Source organism: Ylistrum balloti, unplaced genomic scaffold (genome assembly GCF_031769215.1).
Source record: "Ylistrum balloti isolate Yb309-2 unplaced genomic scaffold, AGI_CSIRO_Ybal_v1 Utg371544, whole genome shotgun sequence".
Taxonomy (NCBI): domain Eukaryota; kingdom Metazoa; phylum Mollusca; class Bivalvia; order Pectinida; family Pectinidae; genus Ylistrum; species Ylistrum balloti.
This window is the reverse complement of record NW_026782795.1, coordinates 112,550-134,530: the sequence shown is the minus strand read 5'-3', so window position 1 is coordinate 134,530 and position 21,981 is coordinate 112,550. Positions and strand designations below refer to the sequence as shown.

General features: G+C 35.9%; 1 protein-coding gene across 1 annotated transcript in view; it reads left to right on the top strand.

The window, feature by feature from the left end:
• The window catches only part of LOC132562894 (serine/threonine-protein kinase SMG1-like), a 97,520-nt gene that overhangs the window by 12,490 nt on the left and 63,049 nt on the right, over positions 1-21,981 (top strand). The window contains exons 17-42 of the mRNA XM_060227670.1: positions 1,517-1,626; positions 3,212-3,308; positions 3,707-3,808; positions 4,062-4,247; positions 4,506-4,608; positions 6,226-6,427; positions 7,676-7,806; positions 8,308-8,472; positions 8,938-9,092; positions 10,188-10,416; positions 10,755-10,894; positions 11,437-11,631; positions 12,081-12,240; positions 14,104-14,230; positions 14,851-15,438; positions 15,598-15,757; positions 16,100-16,160; positions 16,369-16,464; positions 16,780-16,968; positions 17,393-17,531; positions 17,729-17,899; positions 18,311-18,467; positions 18,817-19,036; positions 19,530-19,700; positions 21,387-21,518; positions 21,855-21,949. Of these exons, the coding sequence (XP_060083653.1) occupies positions 1,517-1,626; positions 3,212-3,308; positions 3,707-3,808; positions 4,062-4,247; positions 4,506-4,608; positions 6,226-6,427; positions 7,676-7,806; positions 8,308-8,472; positions 8,938-9,092; positions 10,188-10,416; positions 10,755-10,894; positions 11,437-11,631; positions 12,081-12,240; positions 14,104-14,230; positions 14,851-15,438; positions 15,598-15,757; positions 16,100-16,160; positions 16,369-16,464; positions 16,780-16,968; positions 17,393-17,531; positions 17,729-17,899; positions 18,311-18,467; positions 18,817-19,036; positions 19,530-19,700; positions 21,387-21,518; positions 21,855-21,949 (4,281 nt within the window). The remainder of the gene's footprint in view (positions 1-1,516; positions 1,627-3,211; positions 3,309-3,706; positions 3,809-4,061; positions 4,248-4,505; positions 4,609-6,225; positions 6,428-7,675; positions 7,807-8,307; positions 8,473-8,937; positions 9,093-10,187; positions 10,417-10,754; positions 10,895-11,436; positions 11,632-12,080; positions 12,241-14,103; positions 14,231-14,850; positions 15,439-15,597; positions 15,758-16,099; positions 16,161-16,368; positions 16,465-16,779; positions 16,969-17,392; positions 17,532-17,728; positions 17,900-18,310; positions 18,468-18,816; positions 19,037-19,529; positions 19,701-21,386; positions 21,519-21,854; positions 21,950-21,981) is intronic.

The window sequence follows — 21,981 nt, the reverse complement described above, 5'->3', positions numbered from 1 at the left end:
TTTACTGAGTATCAGGGATATAACAGCTTTACTGAGTGCCAGGGATATAACAGCTTTACTGAGTGCCAGGGATATAACAGCTTTACTGAGTGCCAGGGATATAACAGCTTTACTGAGTATCAGGGATATAACAGCTTTACTGAGTATCAGGGATATAACAGCTTTACTGAGTATCAGGGATATAACAGCTTTACTGAGTGCCAGGGATATAACAGCTTTACTGAGTATCAGGGATATAACAGCTTTACTGAGTGCCAGGGATATAACAGCTTTACTGAGTGCCAGGGATATAACAGCTTACTGAGTATCAGGGATATAACAGCTTTACTGAGTATCAGGGATATAACAGCTTTACTGAGTATCAGGGATATAACAGCTTTACTGAGTATCAGGGATATAACAGCTTTACTGAGTATCAGGGATATAACAGCTTTACTGAGTATCAGGGATATAACAGCTTTACTGAGTATCAGGGATATAACAGCTTTACTGAGTATCAGAGATATAACAGCTTTACTGAGTATCAGGGATATAACAGCTTTACTGAGTATCAGAGATATAACAGCTTTACTGAGTGCCAGGGATATAACAGCTTTACTGAGTATCAGAGATATTACAGCTTTACTGAGTATCAGGGATATAACAGCTTTACTGAGTATCAGAGATATTACAGCTTTACTGAGTATCAGGGATATAACAGCTTTACTGAGTATCAGGGATATAACAGCTTTACTGAGTATCAGGGATATAACAGCTTTACTGAGTATCAGAGATATTACAGCTTTACTGAGTATCAGGGATATAACAGCTTTACTGAGTATCAGGGATATAACAGCTTTACTGAGTATCAGAGATATTACAGCTTTACTGAGTATCAGGGATATAACAGCTTTACTGAGTATCGGATATAACAGTTTTACTGAATATCAGAGATATAACAGCTTTTCTGAATATCAGATATTACAGCTTTACTGAGTATCAGGGATATAACAGCTTTACTGAATATCAGAGATATTACAGCTTTACTGAGTATCAGGGATATAACAGCTTTACTGAGTATCAGGGATATAACAGCTTTACTGAGTATCAGGGATATAACAGCTTTACTGAGTATCAGAGATATTACAGCTTTACTGAGTATCAGGGATATAACAGCTTTACTGAGTATCAGGGATATAACAGCTTTACTGAGTATCAGAGATATTACAGCTTTACTGAGTATCAGGGATATAACAGCTTTACTGAGTATCGGATATAACAGTTTTACTGAATATCAGAGATATAACAGCTTTTCTGAATATCAGATATTACAGCTTTACTGAGTATCAGGGATATAACAGCTTTACTGAGTATCAGAGATATAACAGCTTTACTGAGTATCAGATATTACAGCTTTACTGAGTATCAGATATGAAATAACTTTTCTGAGAATTGGTTATAAAACAATGAAATTTACTGAGTATTGATATATAACACTGTATTCTATCAAATAAGAAAATTTGTTTGTGTTACACAGTTGTCTTTGCCTGAAGTGGATTGGGGACATCATCTCAAGTCTAAATAGTAGCACTCATATCTTCTCCATGGATGACTTTGTTGTCCTCATCAGGGTTGTTATACACCTGGGTAAGTGATCTGGTAATTGTGTATCATATGTTGTATTGTATATAGCACCACAGTTATCCTGTAGTAAGCCCAACACATAACCTCCAACATTAGGTGAGGAGGTGGGCTTATTACTAAATAATGATAAAGCATTGGTTGGTATTCTACTGGACTGATACCTACATGTGTTAGATTCTTATCAGGTATTGGTTTGATGAAAGATTAATATCCTTCACAGAAAGTCAGGAAAACATTTCATTTATACATTTGTCTAACTATTTTCATGTGTATAAAGCAGTATTTGATAGTTTGTGTGTAGTTATGTACAGGTCACAGTCAGGACCTCCAGACCACCATGGCTATCTGTCTGTGTCTAATGTTTGTGTGTAGTTATGTACAGGTCACAGTCAGGACCTCCAGACCACCATGGCTATCTGTCTGTGTCTAATGTTTGTGTGTAGTTATGTACAGGTCACAGTCAGGACCTCCAGACCACCATGGCTATCTGTCTGTGTCTAATGTTTGTGTGTTGTTTTGTACAGGTCACAGTCAGGACCTCCAGACCACCATGGCTATCTGTCTGTGTCTAATGTTTGTGTGTTGTTTTGTACAGGTCACAGTCAGGACCTCCAGACCACCATGGCTATCTGTCTGTGTCTAATGTTAGTGTGTAGTTATGTACAGGTCACAGTCAGGACCTTCAGACCACCATGGCTATCTGTCTGTGTCTAATGTTTGTGTGTATTTATGTACAGGTCACAGTTAGGACCTTCAGACCACCATAGCTATCTGTCTGTGTCTAATGTTTGGTGTAGTTATGTACAGGTCACAGTCAGGACCTTCAGACCACCATAGCTATCTGTCTGTGTCTAGTCTTTGTGTGTTGTTTTGTACAGGTCACAGTTAGGACCTTCAGACCACCATGGCTATCTGTCTGTGTCTAGTCTTTGTGTGTTGTTTTGTACAGGTCACAGTCAGGACCTCCAGACCACCATAGCTATCTGTCTGTGTCTAGTCTTTGTGTGTTGTTTTGTACAGGTCACAGTTAGGACCTTCAGACCACCATAGCTATCTGTCTGTGTCTAATGTTTGTGTGTAGTTATGTACAGGTCACAGTCCGGACCTCCAGACCACCATAGCTATCTGTCTGTGTCTAGTCTTTGTTTGTTGTTATGTACAGGTCACAGTCAGGACCTCCAGACCACCATGGCTATCTGTCTGTGTCTAATGTTTGTGTGTTGTTTTGTACAGGTCACAGTCAGGACCTCCAGACCACCATGGCTATCTGTCTGTGTCTAATGTTTGTGTGTTGTTTTGTACAGGTCACAGTCAGGACCTCCAGACCACCATGGCTATCTGTCTGTGTCTAATGTTTGTGTGTTGTTTTGTACAGGTCACAGTCAGGACCTCCAGACCACCATGGCTATCTGTCTGTGTCTAATGTTTGTGTGTTGTTTTGTACAGGTCACAGTCAGGACCTCCAGACCACCATGGCTATCTGTCTGTGTCTAATGTTTGTGTGTTGTTTTGTACAGGTCACAGTCAGGACCTCCAGACCACCATGGCTATCTGTCTGTGTCTAATGTTTGTGTGTTGTTTTGTACAGGTCACAGTCAGGACCTCCAGACCACCATGGCTATCTGTCTGTGTCTACAGAATATCTTCAGGATGAACAACAATTTACCATCATCTATAATGCAGAAGTAAGAATTGATACCTCTTATTAATCAGTATTGAGAACATTAAGACTTCAATTTGTGTTCCATATGGTGTCTTTTTGTAGAACCTTAAAATTTGATTCCAAACAGTATTTGATATCAAGAAGATGAAAATATATATGTATTATACATTTTATTATAAGATCAATAGGTATTATTACAAAGCAGTGATGAAACAAATATTCTCAAAGTCAAGAAATGGACCTATTACAAAGCAGTGATGAAACAAATATTCTCAAAGTCAAGAGGTAGACCTATTACAGGACAGTGACGATGCAGTTTTGTAGGAACAGTAGTAGAATCTTGTGGGTTTATTTTAAAGCCTAGGCCTGCTGTTGTTTAAAGACTTGTGTGCTGATGTTGGTCCTGATGCTGTGTTTCAGAAGTGTCAAGTTGAGTGTGTATAAGCTGACAGACAACAGGATGGCGGTTAGAGAGGCATTCTTCAGATTACTCAAACTCCTCCCAGTAAATGTTACAACTAGGTGAGACACCTTAAAACCACTGGATATAATGCTTTTACAGATTCTGTTGTACTTGTGTAAGAAGCTGCAGTGAAATAATGCCAGCTTTCTTTTTGAAGTTTAACATTTACATTTATTCCTTTTTAGTGAAAATTTTTGTCCTGAAAAGGAGAGTAAATTTCATGAAATGGTTGTACAGAAATATGTTGTTATGCAATCATGCTGCAGTATTGATTGTTCCAAATATTTGATATATGTGGGGTTTATTTTTCAGACTGACTAGCCTGTTACACCTGTGTGATGATAGTGACCAGGCGGTCAGTTTACAGGAGGGAGCTGAAGGAGTCACTGCGGCTTGGCTTGCTAAGGGGTATCACATGAATAAGATCCCTAGCGGGGGTTTCCACTCTCTTAACTTCAGGCATGTGATGGCCTTCATCCTCAACAATACACAACCTGTGTAAGTTGCTGCCAGTATGTCAAAAATGACAAATTTTCAGGGTCACAGAGGTCAAATGTACAAAAGACATTTCAATGATGCCCAAGGGCACTGGTATTGGGTTGGTTTGATGGTGGGATGAAAGGCTAACAAGTTATTCAAATGAATGACCTTGTCTCAGGGTTCAAATGTATTTATGTATCCAAATGTAACTCTGTGTGTCTCCATTTGACTTTTTTCTCATAACTATATTTTTCTGATATATCCCTTTATATACAGACAATCTGGAAGTTGGAATTGGCTAGAGGCAATGTTCTATAGCTGCCAGCCTTCAACACAGGACCCACGACATTCATCTGACAGCTTCAATCTCAGAGACTTTGTAAGAATGAGTACTCTTACTACCGATGAAGGGAAGGTGTGAACGTTTCAAGTACTGTAGTACTGAACAAAGTATTGATAGTATTGTACTGAAGTACTTCACCAATCGAATTCCTTAAATTTATGCAACAAGCTCTCTGATTGGCAGAGCCAAGTCTAGATCGATTGTGGGTGGAGCCAGGTGAAAAAATACTGTGCAGACATCGGCATTTTACAAACACTCGACTGTCGCGAGAGGTTAATTGGAAGAGTCCAAGTCACAGGTGGCTTCAGATCAGACCTAATTGGGTTGTCCCATTTTTTTCGTTCTACACCCAATGATACCTTGCTTTTCCATCGATGGTACAACGAGAAAACGAAAATTACTCAGTACTAAACTAATTTACGTACAAAATATATATCAACAGGTTAGATCACTGGGACCGGAGAATTCATAACATCTTAACAGTGAATATAGTCATATAGTCATTCTGTACTAGTTTTATTTATTTATTTATTTTTTTGAAAGGGGGGGGGGGGGAAGGGTTGGCTCAAAATATTTCAGTTTAAGCCCAAGCTCTATTATATGTAACAAAGAATTACGAATTACCTGGGACCTCCTGATATATGCCGATAATTCATACTGCATTAAAAAATAAAGGAATTCTGTGGTCCCATATATTTTTTATTTTATTTTTTATCTTTCCATCGAAAATTATACATATCCGCAACATGTGAAAAAACTTTGAAGTTGGTTGGGCGGAATATCTAGAGCATTTACTACTGCAAGTTCCAGAAATTCTGACACAAGTTGGGTATTTGCCCGAAGCCTCTGTCTCATGACATTGAATACATATTCAGTTACGTTGTATTCCGGGGAATAAGGCGGCTGAAAAACCAGGGACACGCCATATTCTTTCAGCATATTTCTTAAAATGCGCTCTCCCTGTCTACGGTGATGGAATCCACAATTATCCATCACAACCACATCGCCTTGTACAAAAACAGGATTCCCCATATCGTTCGTATCGGACATAATTTCGTCGAAGAAAATTTTGCGTACTGTTGCCGTCGTCGGACATTTTTCCAGCGATTACTTAGTAATTGTTATGTAACTGATAGTGTACAATAACTCCGCCTACCGGAACAAATTGGATGTCAGATCAACTATTCAGGTTGTCTAAACTCCGCCCCCGACCAATCACAGAGGTCGTTGTATACTTGACTCGATTATTTGAATACTTCAATACAATAGTATCAATACTTTGTTCAATACTATAGTAAGTGTGTCGTTCACACCTTCCCTTCATCGGTAGTAATCCTAGAATTTCACAGCACCCTGAAAATTGTGCAAAATTTAAACTGTCAAATACATTACATTGTAATAAAATTTCCAAGTTAGCATTCCTGAAGAGTTCTGGTCTACATTCGTGTCTCTCCAGTTTGTAGTTGTTTTGCTTGTTATTTTAAAGGGTGACACAACAGTCTATACCAAATGATTTTTAACCACATTCAAAATGCTGAAATATACAATCAAATTGTATGGACTAAATTGGAATTAAAAAATATGAAAAATTGATTATAATTGTAGCAAGTTATTTGATATGGAACTCACTGGTTGCCATGTACCTTTATGTAGGTGGATGGCAATGAAGGAATGTTATGGTTCTGGGCTACTTGGGAGGCAGCTCAGTATTGTGTATTAAACCGTCTGAGAACACCACTTGGTAAACCTCAGGACACTTTCACATCAATAGAGAGTGTAATCAAGACAGTTGCCATTGACATGCAGAGCCACCTACAGGAGGACACAGAAAAATCAAAGGGAGACCATAAGAAAGGTAACTAAAAGTCTGATGAGTTTGTGATCAGAAAAGTCATATTTATTCTTGCTGATTAGTGATTGTTTGTATATGTAATTGATCATCTAGATATGCAGAAATTACAAGTTTATTCATTTTAGTTTGAAACTAAAATAACAGTCAGCTCTTTAAATCAAGTACATATTACAGTCTTTAATATAAAGAAAAATGATTAGGTATAGCAATATATTCAGAGACCATTTAGACCATCCATGCAACTTTGAAATTATGGGTCAATATATGTCCGTGCAAAATAAGCTATCATATAAAAAGATTTTTATTTCACAAACCATACTTGTTGTTAGTTCATGGTGTTTGATCCCAGTTAGTCTTACATTTTTAGCCCACTCTCATCAGATGGTTGGCTATTCAAATCGCTCTGCATCCATGGTCCGTCTACCTGTCTGTAAACAGTTTTTGATATGGCTATTTCTTGAGAAGTTATGGATGGACCTTTCTTAAATTTCATATGTAGGTTCCCCTTGGTCTCTAGTTGTACTCATTTGATTTTGGTCTGATCAAAAAACAAAATGGCTGAGACAGTTTTGATTTTGACTTTGAAAGTTTGGTATCGCTATTTCTTGAGTACTAAAGCATAGATCTGTCTCAAATTTCTTGTATAGGTTCATTTAGGTCTTTTGTTGTGCCTGTTTGAGTTTGGGACTGATCAGAAAAATAAAATGGTTGACAGACAGGCAGCCATCATGGATTTAAGATTGTTATTGCTATTTCTTAAGAAGTACTAAATGGATATCTCTCAAATTTCATATGTATATTCCTTTCGGTCTCTCCTTGTGCCCTTTTGATTTTGGGACTGATCAGAAGAAACAAAATAGCTTCCAGGTTGCCAGTTTGAATTTGGCATGTAAAGATTATCATCGCTAGTTCTGCAAAGGAATGTTCAAATGGCTTATCACTAAGAGCAAAAACAGAGAAGAAAAGAAAAGAGAAGGGAAAAGATCCAACTTTCAACGATCATATAAATCTAACAATGGTGGGGGCCAAGATCTCTCTGAGATCTCTTGTTTGGTTATGGTGTTTGATTGCAATTATATTATATTTTATATCATTACTGTGAGTTTTCCTACAATAAACCCATGAGGTTGACGCAAAAATTCTGACTCAAAGTTTGAGGGCGGGATTATTGTAGAATCAAGAAAGCATCTGTACATATCGTTATTTAGCAGCAATAAATACGTATGGACTTATATGTACTATTTTATACAGCCGGAGAGAAGAGTGGACAGGTGGGATGCCATCTTAGGGTCCAACTTCTTTTGTCCTTTATGGAACAGTTGGAGAAGTTACTCTACAATGCATATGAGGGCTGTGCAGCTGCAATGCCAATGGCACCCAAGGTAAGCTAGCGTTGGTTAATATTTCCAAAGTATCCCACTTTTTCTCAGTATAGTAATTATTGATATTTGTTTTGGAAAGTGTTCTATATTATGGTTTACTTGGTTTTTTCGTACCATTTTGTTATTATTTATTGAATATTCAAAAAGTCACTTAATTTGTCAACTAATGATACTACCTATGTAGACAAAATTTTCCTAGTGTGACAATCTTGGAATAGCAGCCTGTTACCTATCAAAACTGAGGCTTATACCCTTTTAGATATAGAGTTTTGTCCCTTTCATTCTTTTAAACCGGTGTATTGGGGACATTTATTACATCACCTGTCACCTCAGTAGACTAATCTTGTATAAGAGAACCTCTTAAGATTTTGGGTGTAGAGAGCATACCATTGACTTGAATAGCTACTAGGTAATGTCAAGCACAGCACACAATAGAAATTAATATTGAGAACAACACAATAGTAGTACTCCTATACATGTATTTCCATTGTTTTATTTTAGGTTGTTCGAACATTCTTCCGAACAAACAAAGCCACTTGCTTGGAATGGTTATCGAGAATTCGGTCCAGCATTATCAAGATAGCATTGCCTGCTGGGATGCCAGCCATGGCTGTGAGACAGGCTCATGAGCTGCTGAGGGATATGAAGGAAAACAACAACACACATGTAAAGTCAATAATATGTGTAGCATTTAGAACATAGAAAATAGAACAATGATAAGGTGATAATTAGACCTTATGATGAACATTTAGAAACCTTGCCCTAAGAATTGATATACTCCACTTTGTTTTGTAGCTGACATTTAATTATAGTTGGCTTGTTAGTAGGACTGTTTCTATCATTTTTGTTCAGTTTTGGCTTTTTTGTGGCTTTATTTTTTGTTAAGGAAGTTTACCTTTTTTGAAACAAGCTTTCAAAGAGTAGACTGCAAATTTTGGAAATTATACTGATGCAAGATGATTCAAGAAGGAATATTAGCCTCATTTGTTCCTTGAAGTACAAAATGTAGCACAGAATCATTCTCCATAATGTCATTGGAGTACAAAATGTAGCCCAATATTAGCCCTGTAATGTCTATTTATGTACAAAATGTATTGTGTTGAAGATCTTGATTACCCTGTTATTTTGTAGACTCCAGAGTTCGAGCAGACGCTTGTATACCTGGTACAAGCTTTGTGTGACCTGAAACAAGCAGATGCTGTGATGGGACTCTACACATGGTGTAAGGACCTCACTGGCAAGAAGGTTTCATTGATCAAGGCTGCTGTAGAGAAAGCTTCAGGACGGTAATACAAGTTTACAGGTTTTAAGGATTTAAAATGAATAGACATTCTGAAGGAATTTACCTCTCAAACATTTTATGACTTGCTCCATTATTGGTCACTTACCATACACATAGGGATTATTATGGAATTGTCTGTTGCTATTTTACCATACACATAGGGATTATTATGGAATTGTCTGTTGGTCACTTACCATACACATAGGGATTATTATGGAATTGTCTGTTGGTCACTTACCATACACATAGGGATTATTATGGAATTATCTGTTGGTCACTTACCATACACATAGGGAATATTATGGAATTGTCTGTTGGTCACTTACCATACACATAGGGATTATTATGGAATTGTCTGTTGGTCACTTACCATACACATAGGGATTATTATGGAATTGTCTGTTGGTCACTTACCATACACATAGGGATTATTATGGAATTATCTGTTGGTCACTTACCATACACATAGGGATTATTATGGAATTGTCTGTTGGTCACTTACCATACACATAGGGATTATTATGGAATTGTCTGTTGGTCACTTACCATACACATAGGGATTATTATGGAATTATCTGTTGGTCACTTACCATACACATAGGGATTATTATGGAATTGTCTGTTGGTCACTTACCATACACATAGGGATTATTATGGAATTGTCTGTTGGTCACTTACCATACACATAGGGATTATTATGGAATTGTCTGTTGGTATTTTACCATACACATAGGAATTATTATGGAATTGTCTGTTGGTCACTTACCATACACATAGGGATTATTATGGAATTGTCTGTTGGTCACTTACCATACACATAGGGATTATTATGGAATTGTCTGTTGGTCACTTACCATACACATAGAGATTATTATGGAATTGTCTGTTGGTCACTTACCATACACATAGGGATTATTATGGAATTGTCTGTTGGTCACTTACCATACACATTGGGATTATTATGGAATTCTCTGTTGGTATTTTACCATACACATAGGAATTATTATGGTATTGACTGTTTGTATTTTCAAACGACTTTGTATTTTAGTTGATACCAGGATGGAATGAAAATTGACATCAAAGCTCTGTTATATTTTAGGTATGAAAATGCAGCAGTGGAATTCAAGTCTGTTTTGAAGACCATGCTTTCCTCGGACAGCTCTGAGGACTTGAGAGTTGACATTGAGGGTGGTCGGGCAGCCGGTGAGCTAATGATGCCCAAGAGAATCACCGGAATTCTCAGTAAACAGACTGCTCAGACACAACAAACACAGCAACAGCATGACTCCTCTGTTCAGATCAACAAACTCAACATGGTCGTCAATCAGGTATACTGTGTTGTACGACATTTTACCTAATTAGCAGACTTACTGAAATAATAACAATGTATTTAAGTTGTAACAATTTACAGTAATATTTTATCTTACATTTACTCTATAAGTAAAAAAGATTGATGATAATCTGGGGTCGGATTATTACAACATAATCTGTGGAGGGTCAGTGCAGTAGTTTTTTTTTGTTTTTTTTTTTGCTTTTTGTATTAATTAGCTAATATGCACAGTAATGTTGATTTTGATAAGTGTGGATCTTTCTTGTTATAAGGTAATATGTAAAGACTTTGTTTATTATACCTATAAAGTTATCATCTTCTATATATTGTGACCAGGTGGTAGACTGTTATCAAAGACTAGGTGACTGGGAGTCAGTGCTGGAATGGCAGGACAGGGTTGTAGAATATCGCCAGGATACCAGTCACAGTGATGTTCAGTCTGCCTTCAAAACCAACGTTGACATGAACTACATCAAGTAGGTGTCCTACAAATTGCTCAGAACAAATGTATATGCTGTTATATAGGAACCTGTGGGTTGGTGTATTATAATCCATTATTTGATAGTAATGGTTTACAGATGTAGGCTATAATATCTCAGTAGGCACAACTGCAGGTGAAGGTCTGAGATGCATAGTACAGTGCTCTGTACCTGTGGGAGTTTGTATTTCTTGGGAAACTGAGAAACTGACTAGTCTATTTTGACATGGTTGTGCCATTTTACCCCATTCTCTCTAGATTGCTACAGACCTCCTAAAGGTTGTTCAGTGAGGTAGCCACCAGTCATTACAAGGAAACCATCAAATGATCCTGGCTGATGGTGTGATCAATACAGCAAACAAACCTTGAATGAAAATGACAAGAAAATTGTTTTTGGTTTAAATCTACTTTTAAAATTACTGATTTCTCATTATTTGATATTTCTGTAGTTGTCTCTTTTGAAAAATAATTAATTTGTATTGATATTGATATGAAAAAAAATGGGATGGATGAATTTGAGTTTTGATGATCTTGTTTCAGGGCATTATCATCATTTGAACGTGAGGACTATATAGGTGTGAGAGAGAACCTGGAGCTTGTCCCAGGGGTGTCTGACATCAGTAAGACAGACAAGGCCCACACACCACCACTGTGGAGTCAAACTCAGAAACTGGACCAGGTCCACAGGAACTTTATTCAGGTGGCTTCACTGATGATGGAACAATCTAGTAGCAAGTAAGTCTGATACTCAATCAAAGACAATGTGTACTGGACAAAGACAATGTGTACTGGACAAAGAAGACTTTGTAGAATAGATAATTTGACAGATTACACCCATTTTGCAAAGAAACCACTCCCTGGGATAAAATACATATACAAGCTGTTTAGTTGATATTTAATTGTATAAAACCACATGTATTGTAATAATGTAGATCATATTATCTTTGTGGTACCAGGTAATCTTACTTTAGCGTTTTTTATGCAATTTTCACTTGTTGTTTTATATATAGCAATTGTTACTGATGCATGAATTTATCATTGTGCTAATTTGCCAAAAAGTGATAAAGCACTCTAATTTGACTGTGCTAAATTAAGTATGTATATAGTATTGAGTAAACTCTGATTTACAAGAATGATAGTTTTTTTACCGATAAGTGTTTAGTTGTATCCTGGCTGTTTCACAGGACTGATATGGTTCGCTGTCTTGTCCACGGGGAGAAACTTGCTGAAAACATGCTGAGGATCCAGTCGATGGAGTGGCCACTTCTCATGTCCCAACAGACTCTCACAGAACTAGCCACCATCGTAACTCTCCGCCAACAACTAGATGACAAGAAAAACAAGGTCAGGGTCTGGTAGATTCTCTAATCATGTTACTGGTGCGAAAATTTGTATATGTTAATCTGTATGTCTACCACGAGAACACAGGAAACCACCTCACTGAGGCACTTTCAAAGGCCTGGTTTTTTTTTTTGACAGAAATGAACATGGCAATCACGTAATGTAACCAAAATCACAATAATTGAATGTTGTAACCAAAATCACAATAATTGAATGTTGTAACCAAAATCACAATAATTGAATGTTGTAACCAAAATCACAATAATTGAATGCACAATAATTGAATGTTGTAACCAAAATCACAATAATTGAATGTTGTAACCAAAATCACAATAATTGAATGTTGTAACCAAAATCACAATAATTGAATGTTGTAACCAAAATCACAATAATTGAATGCACAATAATTGAATGTTGTAACCAAAATCACAATAATTGAATGTTGTAACCAAAATCACAATAATTGAATGCTGTAACCAAAATCACAATAATTGAATGTTGTAACCAAAATCACAATAATTGAATGTTGTAACCAAAATCACAATAATTGAATGTTGTAACCAAAATCACAATAATTGAATGTTGTAACCAAAATCACAATAATTGAATGTTGTAACCAAAATCACAATAATTGAATGTTGTAACCAAAATCACAATAATTGAATGCACAATAATTGAATGTTGTAACCAAAATCACAATAATTGAATGTTGTAACCAAAATCACAATAATTGAATGCTGTAACCAAAATCACAATAATTGAATGTTGTAACCAAAATCACAATAATTGAATGTTGTAACCAAAATCACAATAATTGAATGTTGTAACCAAAATCACAATAATTGAATGTTGTAACCAAAATCACAATAATTGAATGCACAATAATTGAATGTTGTAACCAAAATCACAATAATTGAATGTTGTAACCAAAATCACAATAATTGAATGCTGTAACCAAAATCACAATAATTGAATGTTGTAACCAAAATCACAATAATTGAATGTTGTAACCAAAATCACAATAATTGAATGTTGTAACCAAAATCACAATAATTGAATGTTGTAACCAAAATCACAATAATTGAATGCACAATAATTGAATGTTGTAACCAAAATCACAATAATTGAATGTTGTAACCAAAATCACAATAATTGAATGCACAATAATTGAATGTTGTAACCAAAATCACAATAATTGAATGCACAATAATTGAATGTTGTAACCAAAATCACAATAATTGAATGTTGTAACCAAAATCACAATAATTGAATGTTGTAACCAAAATCACAATAATTGAATGCACAATAATTGAATGTTGTAACCAAAATCACAATAATTGAATGCACAATAATTGAATGTTGTAACCAAAATCACAATAATTGAATGCACAATAATTGAATGTTGTAACCAAAATCACAATAATTGAATGTTGTAACCAAAATCACAATAATTGTAACCAAAATCACAATAATTGCCAAAATCAATAATTGAATGTAATTGAATGTTGTAACCAAAATCACAATAATTGTATGTTGTAACCAAAATCACAATAATTGAATGCACAATAATTGAATGTTGTAACCAAAATCACAATAATTGAATGTTGTAACCAAAATCACAATAATTGAATGCACAATAATTGAATGTTGTAACCAAAATCACAATAATTGAATGCACAATAATTGAATGTTGTAACCAAAATCACAATAATTGAATGTTGTAACCAAAATCACTATAATTGAATGTTGTAACCAAAATCACAATAATTGTATGTTGTTGGGACAGTTTTCCAAATTAAGATTTTGTTAAGTTTGCCTACTGTAATGTAAAGATAGAGCAGATTTCTACTGATTGTATATTTTTAGGTTGTACTGTTGCCATTAAATGAGAACCTAAAATTTGAGGAAGAGGAGCATGATGTTAATACTTTCCTGCAGATACAGAGGCTGCTGCTTCTACAGCAGCAGCTTCCAGGCCAGGACACACACACTGGTGAGTTGTTGTCATTGGACTTTCTCAGTATAGTACATTTTGTTTGTATAGGACCAAAAAGGGTCAAATTCATTGAAACTATGGTAGATTCAAATACTCTTCATGGATTGAAAGGCCTTTACTTAAATTGTAAATTTAATGACCCAAGGATCCCACATTTCCCCCTGGGGAGGAGAAAAGTTTACTATAGCTTATTTAGAAAATGACATTTTTGAGCATAATTTGTTTATATTCAGTTGGAAATAGTTCAAACTTGCTTAAATTTGTTACTATAGAACATGATCTATTAAATACTGCTCATGAATGTTTTAAATGTTTAAAAAAGATAATTGCATTTTTGAATGCAATATCTTTTAATACATAGGTGGTTAGAAGCCTTAGCATGGGATGGCAGTCAATGTTATACACAGTTTACATCAGTTATCTAGCTGTATTAACAAGATTATTTCTATGACATGTTACAAGAAGAATGACAGCATTGTAACTCAGGTTAATTTTGTTAATTTTCATGGGTTTATTTCCTGTTTGAAAATATTCTCATCTTTTGAATTCCCCTAACTTAAGAGTGGTCTCAGTATTAACTGAAGTGAAAAAGAGAATTATAACAATACTTTTCACAGGCCTGAAGAATCAGTTGTTCCAGCTGCGACTGTCCACAGCTTCACTAGCACGTAAACAGAGCAACTTCAACCTAGCAGAGGACTTACTTCTTCGTCAGATAGGTACAATGATGAAGGAAACTTCAGACAATGGTCGAATGGTTGATGTAGATTGCCTGCTGCCAGCACTGACTGGACTCCGTTCACCAAATCGAGCCATAAGCCAGTTGGACATCCTGAAGGTGGAACGTGAAGGTTCAAAACTCCTTCACAGCATTGGTCAAAACAAGGACAGCATTAATGTGTTAAGCAGTAGTGTGGTGGGGTACATTTGTAGTGACCTTCAAGCAGAAGTCAAGGACAAGACAAGCTTAGTTAATTGTAGTGAGTTGTCAGCCAGGTCACTCCTCACATTGGTCAAGTGGCTACAGATGGACCACAAGATGCTGGTCAGTGCTGCTAGTCAGCTGAAAATAGCAGGAGTTACAGAGGACAAAGTGAAGGACAGTAATGTGTCTATTTTGGTTCACAACCTGAACCTTTTGCTGGAGACTGAGGAACGTGGGGCCAGGAAGAAACTCGGCTTGGTTTTGGAAGACAGTGATGAAGGTTGGAAGCCTGTTTGTTTTTATTTTATGATTATAAAAGTGGTCATTTTGTTTATTCTTTGCCAGTGCAAAGTTACTCAATTATAGTACATTCAATTTACTCTCAGATATGTAAGACTTATACAGTAATTATAATGTTTAAAGTGGTTTCTTGTTTCAGTGCTGAAGATTGGAGACAACCCAATCTTGTCTGACATAGACAGTGTAGTGGGGCGAATCCTTCACCTGGGAACAATGGAGTCTGCTACACTGAGTAAGGCCTGGTTCTCCCTTGCTAGTTGGTGTTACAAGTGGGGAAGAAAGGCTGTTGACAATGCCAGGTAACCACATAGCTTCATTTAGATGTCATGGCTTGATCAGGGGACTTAAAGCACCCATCTTAAGATCTGTCCTGTTTTGGTTACACTTTGTTTTTGAGCTTGTTTCTTGGTCCTGTTTTTGAGTTTTTTCCAGGTCATTAATGGTTCAATGTTCTGGGCCTTTTGCTGGAAGGTTTTCTGTTTGTTTTACATGAATCTTTATTATTAAAATGAACACTTTTTCTTGATACATTTATAGGCTTACTATTATAAAGTAAACAAATGATTTTATTTTGATAATTGTTATCACATCTTACCTCTATACCCTAGAACATTGTATAAACATTTTTTTTTATTTTACAGCCATGGGTCAGTGGAACTTCTTACAGATGAGAAGGCAGAGGTCCTGTCACTACTACCCAAAGTAAGAGAAAGAACAGAATATATTTCATTTTTTGTGAAAAGAAAGATTTGGCATTTGCTAATTGGTGTAACCTTAATCTTTCCTACCTCCTGATGAAAAGATGTAAACCTCATATCACTTAGAGAATTTATTACTTGATGTTATGGAAGGAAGTTTTGCAAGAACATTTTAGATAACAACCATAAGAATATTGTAATATATTTTGTAGGGTACTAGTAATGAGGAAACAGCCAAGGTGTTGAGTGTGCTCAGTCAGATACACACACAGGTATCAAACGAGGAAGACATAGGGGAGCAGGACCAGGTAAGTCTGTCATATATAATTATACCCTCAAAGTAAAGAGATGGGATATTAACAAGACTTCATTGATTCATAATTCAGCCAATCACTGGTCATGTAACATTACTGGGTTTATTTTTCATATAAAAAAAGTCAGGAGTCTATATTTGTTTCCCTTTATGTCTGATTTACAAGATCAACTAAAGAACACTGTCATAATGAAAACTAAATAGACTGATATATGTGTCTTTTTAAAATTTTTTTAATATTCTACCTGAAGGCAAAATTTCTCACAGGTTTTAAGTAACTCTTACACTTAATATGTTGGCCTTTTTGCAGGATCTTGGTGATGAGGGTACAGAAACGACGAGGAAGCAGTTGTTGTCATGCTGCCTGTCACTACAGATAGCCTCAGATGATTGTATAGAAGCTCTTCTGAATGTGTGGAGGGGAGTGGTCCATCGTGTCTATCACTACTACCAACTGTCTGCCAAGGCTTACTTCACTTACCTACAACTCAATGGACTGGTACGACACCCGAGTCATCTCCTCTTATCAACCCACTTGTGATTTCTGAGAAAGATGAAAGAGAATCTAGTTTCATGAAATATAAAACAGTAGGATGGATGCACTTGTAAAGAGATTCAGCATTTTTGGTGCTGACCACATAAGGGTAACACATTAGGGAAAAAACTGTCATACTTTACTACAGTGTTGAAAGCTAGGAGACTCGGGATGAATGAACATTATTTTCATCGCCATGGTTCTTACATATATATAAAGATCTACTGCTTGGGAACTGTAAGATATCTGGCTTGATTGCTGAGATGTCTGGTTTGTTTGTAAATGTCTTCATGACTGAAATATTTGTGTTTACTATATTTGAGTACTTTAGGAATGTTTAAAATTTCATTTGATGGTTTTGATAACGTTCAGTTGTGTCCATTTGCAGACAGAAGTGGTTCAGAGTGATGAAGATGGTAATGTGATTGCAACATTGCGACTACTTCGACTCCTGGTTAAGCATGCATGGGAGCTGAGAAATGTTCTGGAGAGTGGCCTTGCTAGCACACCCACTGCTCCCTGGAAAGGTGTGACTTAAAAAACTTCAATCCCTTTCATTAGGCTTGAATTATTGTCTATTTGTAATAAATGGGATATATAATTCACCCTGGTAGTTTTTGATGAATGGTCAAAATGAAGGTTGGGTTATATGGTTAGCCAGGTGTAATCTTGTGTAGTTTATCTTGCTATCATTTTATGAAAAACTTGGTTGTTACTGTTCCAGGCATCATTCCCCAGCTGTTTTCACGGTTGAGTCACCCTGAGTTTTATGTGAGACAGAGCATCTCTGACTTACTGTGTCGTGTAGCTCAGGACGCACCTCACCTTATTGTGTACCCAGCTGTTGTAGGAAGCTCATCCACAGACAAGTTTGCTAAAGAACAGAACAGGAACAGTGAGTTTATATATAACTGTATGCAATAGAATTTGATTGTCCTGTTGAAATACATCTAACTAGGCAGATACCAACTCAAGCAATGAAGTATTGCTTATGCATCTGATGATGGAACAGTTCTTTATTATGTATATTCAGACTCTTGTGCATAAATTTTTGACAAAAACTAACAAATTAAATCACCTTTCTCTGGATTCTGGAATAAATTTGAACTTAATAAACCTTTGGTGTAAATGCAATTATTTATGTGGTAGTTCCTTGTCAAAATAGTGCAGATTTAATCATTTATGCAGAAGTTACAAATTTAAGTTTGATTGGTGGAAATGGCATCTGTGATTCCCATATTACACGCTGTTTACTTATCATAACATTTTATAGTTTTACATTGAAATTTCCTTTGTTTTGTAACAGGCCTTCTAAACAACTATCTGGCTGAGCAGCTGGAGGAGGGCGGAGAGGAGGAGCAACAGTCCCAGGAGGAGGAAGGGGAGGAAGAGGACCCCTCTACCACCATGCTTCAGAACTGTCTCACCTCCATTGTCGACACCCTCGCCGTCAACAACCCAAGGTAACCCTAACCTTAAACCAAGTCTTACTAATCATTTATAATATCATAAAATTCTTAAAAAGTCTGTAAGGTTAAAATTATAGTAAATGGACAAAAAGTCTAAATTGTGTAAAGATTATCAAACTTTTGAATAATTTAATTTTACAAAAATAATTATGTCTCTATAACATTTGGAACAAGTAAATTTGATGAAAGTTAAAGATCTTTTTTAGGTTTTACTTTTACAATTAAAATACAATGGTTTTGTTTTGTATTCTATTTGATAAGATTTAAGAAAATTACTAGGAATGATAATATTGAATCAGTAAATGAATGGAACAAACATACAAATTTCAAAATTTGTTTTTAGAATGATAGGTGAAGTAAAACAACTAGTACAAGAGTTACGACGTATCACTCTGCTCTGGGATGAACTCTGGCTCGGCACACTCAATCAACAACACCAGGATGTCTCGCGCAAACTCAGCCAACTTGAGGCAGAGGTGAAAAAGGTCATGGCCAACAGTTCTCTGACCAAGGATGAAAAACTGGCCATCATTAAAGAGAAGCACAGAACCATTATGAAGCCGGTAGGATTTCAGACATCAAAGTTCAAAGTCCTTGATCAATTAACATGATTTTTGAAGCGTAAGCCATTTTCTGAGGTTGATTTTGTTAATGATTATATCGCTGTCTTTCGGTTTGGTCAAACTTCATTCAAATTTCAGGTGTGAGATGATTTTTGTCTCTTTGTGTCAAGACTATGGCCATGGTTACCTAGGGCCTATTCTCGTTGTTGGACAAACTGGTTCTTCGTCACAAGTAACATTTCAGGCATAAACTGAGACATACCTGTAAATGAGCAATGTTGGTCCAACTGGTAAAAAAACATAAACAAAATCCGCTCTACTTTTTATAAAAAAATATCTAGGAATTGAGTGTGATAACTTAACCCTCATTTCTTTGTTGACTTTGAAATAAAGCAAGGCATGAGTTTGATATAGAATTCATATAATTTTGGTTATTGTTAGCAGAATCAATACATGGGTTACAGTTAACTTACAGTATTGTTGCTGTTTGCAGACACTGTATACCATGGAGAAGCTACAGGAGATTACCAGTGAGGTGCCTGAGACACCACATGAGGTGTGGTTTCATGACACTTATGGTAAACTCATCAACGCTGCCATGGAGAAACTTCGCAACCCCACCAATCCAAGCCATCCTAACAGCAGTTGGCAACACTTCAAACAGGTAAGGCAGACATTTTATCTTCAGTACCCAAGTTTGTATGTTCAGAAATCCTTTACTCCTAATATTTAAGCTGCACCTTTTTTTCTCGTGAGTCAGGCATGCAGCTTATATACCGGTGTGGCTTATATGTGAATGAAAAAAAAAAATTGGTGAGATGAATAATAAAGAAAAAAAATTAGGTAGCTTACCAATCCACAAGTATATTACTGGAACAAATCATCTTGAACTGTCATTTGCAATCTCATACAGAATGAATATTGATACGAAAATATCATTCATGTGGATTTGATTGATTATACCTTTTAATGTGAATCCCTATCATATGTAATGAAGTTTCCTGGTTACATGGCAGAAGTTTACAGCAGCCGGGGATCAATAGTACAAAGGACTATACATCAAATTCTAGAATGACTGCCATGCTTGTTTATGATATGAATTGCTTCATGTAACTTACAAGAGAAATTATATAGGACTTTAGAAATTTAGTCAGCATACAAAGACCTTCGTTAATATTTAATGGTGCAGACACTGATGCAGAGATTAAGTAACGTCAGGCCCCAGATCTGTGTGTAGACAATCTGAAGGCATCCAAGGCAAACAAGTTTGATTTTTGCTATTTTATGTTTTTGAAATATATCAATAAGATAAAGGATTATCTGTGTATAATTCATTTGCAAACATTATGTAATATTCCATTGACAACATTGATAGAATGTCCTCTGTTGTCTGTTATATCAACAAACATTATGTAATATTCCATAGACAACATTGATAGAATGTCCTCTGTTGTCTGTTATATCAACAAACTTTGGTCAACATAACGGTTCAGGTGCTGGGCTCAGGTAATGCACACTCGTCGTCGTCTTGGATGTAGCTCTCTCAATTATCATCTCTATAATAATCATGTTTCAGATACAGATCTATGTGTATGTGGGCAGGTTGAAACTCCTTATCATTATCTGATGCAGTGTGTACGCTATAATCGAGCTAGAGAAAATACCCTAGATACATTAAATTTCAATTTATCACTAGAATTACTCATTTATGGTGACCCAAACCTGTCTCAAGATGATAATATCATTATATTTGAAAAGGTGCAAAGGTACATCGTGGAGTCGGGTAGATTCTAGGTGCCGGATAGAGTTTCTTTGTGCTCTCTTTACCTCTTCCTTTCTCCTATCTTATCAAATTATGTTATCTCCTTATGGTTTACATATTAACGGTCAGTGTTCATCAGTGAATGTTAAGTTAAAAAAAGAAATCTCTTTCAATGTGTTTAATGTAAATTGTACTATTGTAACTGTTTCATATTGGAGATGGCTTAATATAAGATTTATAATCTTGTTGCCAGATCAATTTTCAGTTTTATGATTTGTGTATGTGTATGTTGTAAATGAAAATCTGAAAATAAGATATTGTTTAAACCAATATAACGGTTACCACTTTGTAAGAACTGCCTTCCATTATCTGTCACCAGTATATCAAATGTCAACAATAATGGTCACTATATCATAAGAAAGGATGCAACTTATATTCCGATGTGGCTTATATGTGGATCAAATTGCCTGCAGCTGATAGACCAAAAAATATGATACCTGTTTTTTCGAAATTAATGAAAATTGAAAATTTATGGTTTAGAAGTTAAGCTACAAAAAGATTAACATGATGTGATGTTTGTGTTTCTAGCTCCATTCAAGTTTGCAGCAGAGGGCCCAGAAACGTAGCAGTCTTATACTTCGGATGGAGAAAATCAGTCCAAAATTGGCCTCCCTCAAAAACACTGTGATTGCCATGCCAGGTTTAGGTACCTCAGGACGGGTAGGTGATCTTCTGTGGATGGTAGTAATGAACAGTGATCTTTAAACTCTGAGATTAAAATAGAATTATTGTAGATTTACTGCATCTTAAGTGATCACAGGAATAGCTCTATTACTATGTACCAGGTTAAAGTCACTTTCCTGCTGAAGTTTTACAGGTATAGTACATGTATCTTGTGTACTGTTTTGTAATTACTGCTACTGTTTCTATATCATGTTTATGTTGTTATTGCTATCCTACAAAAATAAATATTAGCATATTTATATGGTACATTGTTTTTCAGCTGATGTTTAATGTTAATTTTTGAATTAAGGAAATTCCCTTTTTCTGCTTTAGGTTGTAACAATAGAATCTGTGTCTAACACCCTGCAGATCCTCCCAACCAAGACCAAACCAAAGAAACTTGTTTTCATTGGATCAGATGGCAAAAAGTAAGAGAACTTGTATTTTATTTGCTTCTTTT